Genomic DNA, 2,720 nt, shown 5'->3' with positions numbered 1-2,720 from the left:
AGCTAGCAGAAGATGCTATGAAAGGCTTACATCATTCCTCATTCCACATCACTACAAATAAGATACCTCTGATCACTCACTATTTTTGAAATTTAAAATATCATCCATCAAAATGTTGTTAATGTATGTTGATAATGTAATTCTAGTAGGGGAGTGATTTGAATGAATTTAATTTGATAAAACTGACATTGGATAATACATTCAAAATCAAGGATTTAGGTGAGCTGAAGTATTTTCTAGGCATTGAAGTGGCACAATCATAGGAAGGTATATTCTTAAATTAGAGAATGTATCGTCTTGATTTTCTTGATGATTCAGGTTTTATCGAATACAGACCAATCATTACACCATTTGATCCTGCCATAAAGCTACATCAGGACTTCAACTCTCCTTACCATGACATACCTTCATACATAAGACTTAAAGGCTGATTGTTGTATCTCAATTCAACAAGACCTGACATGACTATTGGAACAAGTTTGGTTATACAACTATCCTTGAGTTTTGATGATAACAAAGTGTAAAGAACACTTTTGTACTCTATTAATTTTGATGAGTGTGCAAAAAATAGAAATCAGATTTTGACTCTGAAGATGTCAAGACTATGAACCAAAGGATATACTAAAAGTGTGTTTACAAAGAAGTCAACTCTTATATGTCAAAGTCAATGTTTCTAAATAGAAACCATCCAGATAGACTCCGGTAGAGGTTATGACTACCAGCTTCTGAAAATATAATTTTATAATATATATGTTGTATAAAGACTATTAAAAAATATATTTGTCTATAAATAAAAAATAACTATTAATAGTCTTTGTACACCATGATATATTATAAAATCATATTTGATTTTATATTTCTGGATTACAACACAGTAATTTGATTTACTTGGAAAAGAAAGATCATACTGTATTAATGTTTGACAAGTACAACATTATAAGTAAATTGACGATTTATATCATAATTGTCATTTTATTAATAATTAATACTTTCAATACTCTAATGCACAAAAGTTTCATTCATCTATGAATATGTTAACTTTTTTTTTGAAAAAAAGTTATGTCGCCTACTATAATCCTTCCATGTTTAAAATATTTTTCAATAATTGTACATAAAAAGATATTCTGTTTAATAAATGGATACTTTGTAAAAATCGCAATTGATTTAGCAAAAGAATGAAATCCGATTGGGCACATTTAACGTTTACATTTTTAGTAAAAGGCTGGGTTTATACTGAAATTGGCATTGAATAATAATGTGAGTATATTATTATTATTATTCCTTAGCATTGAAATTGACTTGAGACAAAAATAAAAAGCATTGAAATTGATTACCATGCATACATCGATTTTATCCATAAATACTCTAATGATAGCATATCATAGTACATTAATTTTTTTTTCCAAACAAGACATTATGGCTAAAATTGTATATCCCATTCTTCTAATCTTAGCTTTGGCTTCTGTGATCCAACTGGTTTATGTGAGTTCTCTATTTTTTCTTTCGAAAATTGATACTCAATAATTTATATATTTATTTTAAAAGATTTTTTTAGACAGTGTAAAAATTATTTTTTGTTTGTTTATTATTGTGTTTTATTTATTGAATTTGATGTTTGTTTGATTATATTTTTCATAATGACTTATTTATTTATTTATTGTTGAAATGAAATTTCATAGGCTGGTGGTGAGAGATCGCTTCGCCCAGAAGGTATTAGTTCAAAACATATATAAATCTCAAACTTCATACAGCTTATAATTAAAGAAAAATTACTAATTATTTTTTAATAATATGATTTTAAATACTTTTTGCAGAATGTGGCAAAGCATGTGAATATCGATGTTCAGAGACTAGTCATAAGAAGCCATGTTTGTTCTACTGCAACAAGTGTTGTGCAACATGTTTGTGTGTTCCATCAGGAACTTCTGGTAACAAGGAAGAATGTCCATGCTATAATAACTGGAAAACTCAAGAAGGAAAACCAAAGTGCCCTTAATTGGTGATGTCTCATTTGAAAACTGATCTTGAAAAATCAAAGTGTCTCTAATTGAAGTTGTTTCAATTGCATTCTACTAACAATATGAGAGTTTGAGCATAGTAGTGCATGTATCTTATCTATCATTTTCCATTTTAATAAAAAAGATATCCATTGTTAAGTTATTAATTTTCAGAGCACACCCTCTTTTTTAAGGATGAGTGATAAACAACATCATTTTTAAATTTCTAAATAAACCAGCATTCTATAAATAAATAAATAAAAAAGAGTATTTTGTTCCTCGGACGAGAATTTTTTTTATAAGCAAAATGGATGTTTTGTTCCTTACAACAACGGAGTTTTTTTTATAAGTAAAATATATTGATGGAGTACAAGGGCTATTCAAACCCAAATTCAAATTTAACTTTACATATTAATAAAGTCACAAGGACTTTTACACCATTAAAAACTACTGTTCACTCTCTGATTGACTCCAATAATAATCCAATACCAAGAAATAAATTTGATATTTAACAAACATCATCAATATAATTAATAACGTTATTAAATATAATGTCGTTCCTCTGCAACAATCCAATTAAATTCAGTTTGAAACTCTTCACTTTCATCCTCAAAGCCAACCCGAAATTTTGAAAATTCAGCAAACAATCCTCATTCTTCACCTCCTCCATATTCATCCACACAAACACCTTCTCCCACACTTTCAAACTCACCCTACAACTGA

The 2,720-nt window shown here is 28.3% G+C and overlaps 1 protein-coding gene across 1 annotated transcript; it reads left to right on the top strand.

Moving 5' to 3' along the window:
• The first annotated feature begins 1,399 nt into the window (after window positions 1-1,399).
• On the top strand, window positions 1,400-2,190 carry LOC127107825 (gibberellin-regulated protein 12). Its single transcript, XM_051045153.1, has 3 exons — window positions 1,400-1,482; window positions 1,680-1,710; window positions 1,815-2,190. The coding sequence occupies exons 1-3, from the start codon at window positions 1,417-1,419 to the stop codon at window positions 1,994-1,996; spliced, it is 279 nt and encodes a 92-aa protein (XP_050901110.1). The 5' UTR covers window positions 1,400-1,416; the 3' UTR covers window positions 1,997-2,190.
• The last annotated feature ends 530 nt before the right edge of the window (window positions 2,191-2,720 follow it).

Source organism: Lathyrus oleraceus, chromosome 7, assembly GCF_024323335.1.
Source record: "Lathyrus oleraceus cultivar Zhongwan6 chromosome 7, CAAS_Psat_ZW6_1.0, whole genome shotgun sequence".
Lineage (NCBI taxonomy): Eukaryota > Viridiplantae > Streptophyta > Magnoliopsida > Fabales > Fabaceae > Lathyrus > Lathyrus oleraceus.
This window is presented reverse-complemented; position numbering and strand designations above follow the sequence as displayed.

Excerpts from the sequence above, each read along its gene's own strand:
- LOC127107825 (XM_051045153.1), top strand. The coding sequence starts at position 1,417 with ATGGCTAAAATTGTATATCCCATTCTTCTAATCTTAGCTTTGGCTTCT. Across the intron at positions 1,483-1,679 it reads CTGTGATCCAACTGGTTTAT|GCTGGTGGTGAGAGATCGCT; the intron begins GTGAGTTCTCTA and ends GAAATTTCATAG. Across the intron at positions 1,711-1,814 it reads GAGATCGCTTCGCCCAGAAG|AATGTGGCAAAGCATGTGAA; the intron begins GTATTAGTTCAA and ends TACTTTTTGCAG.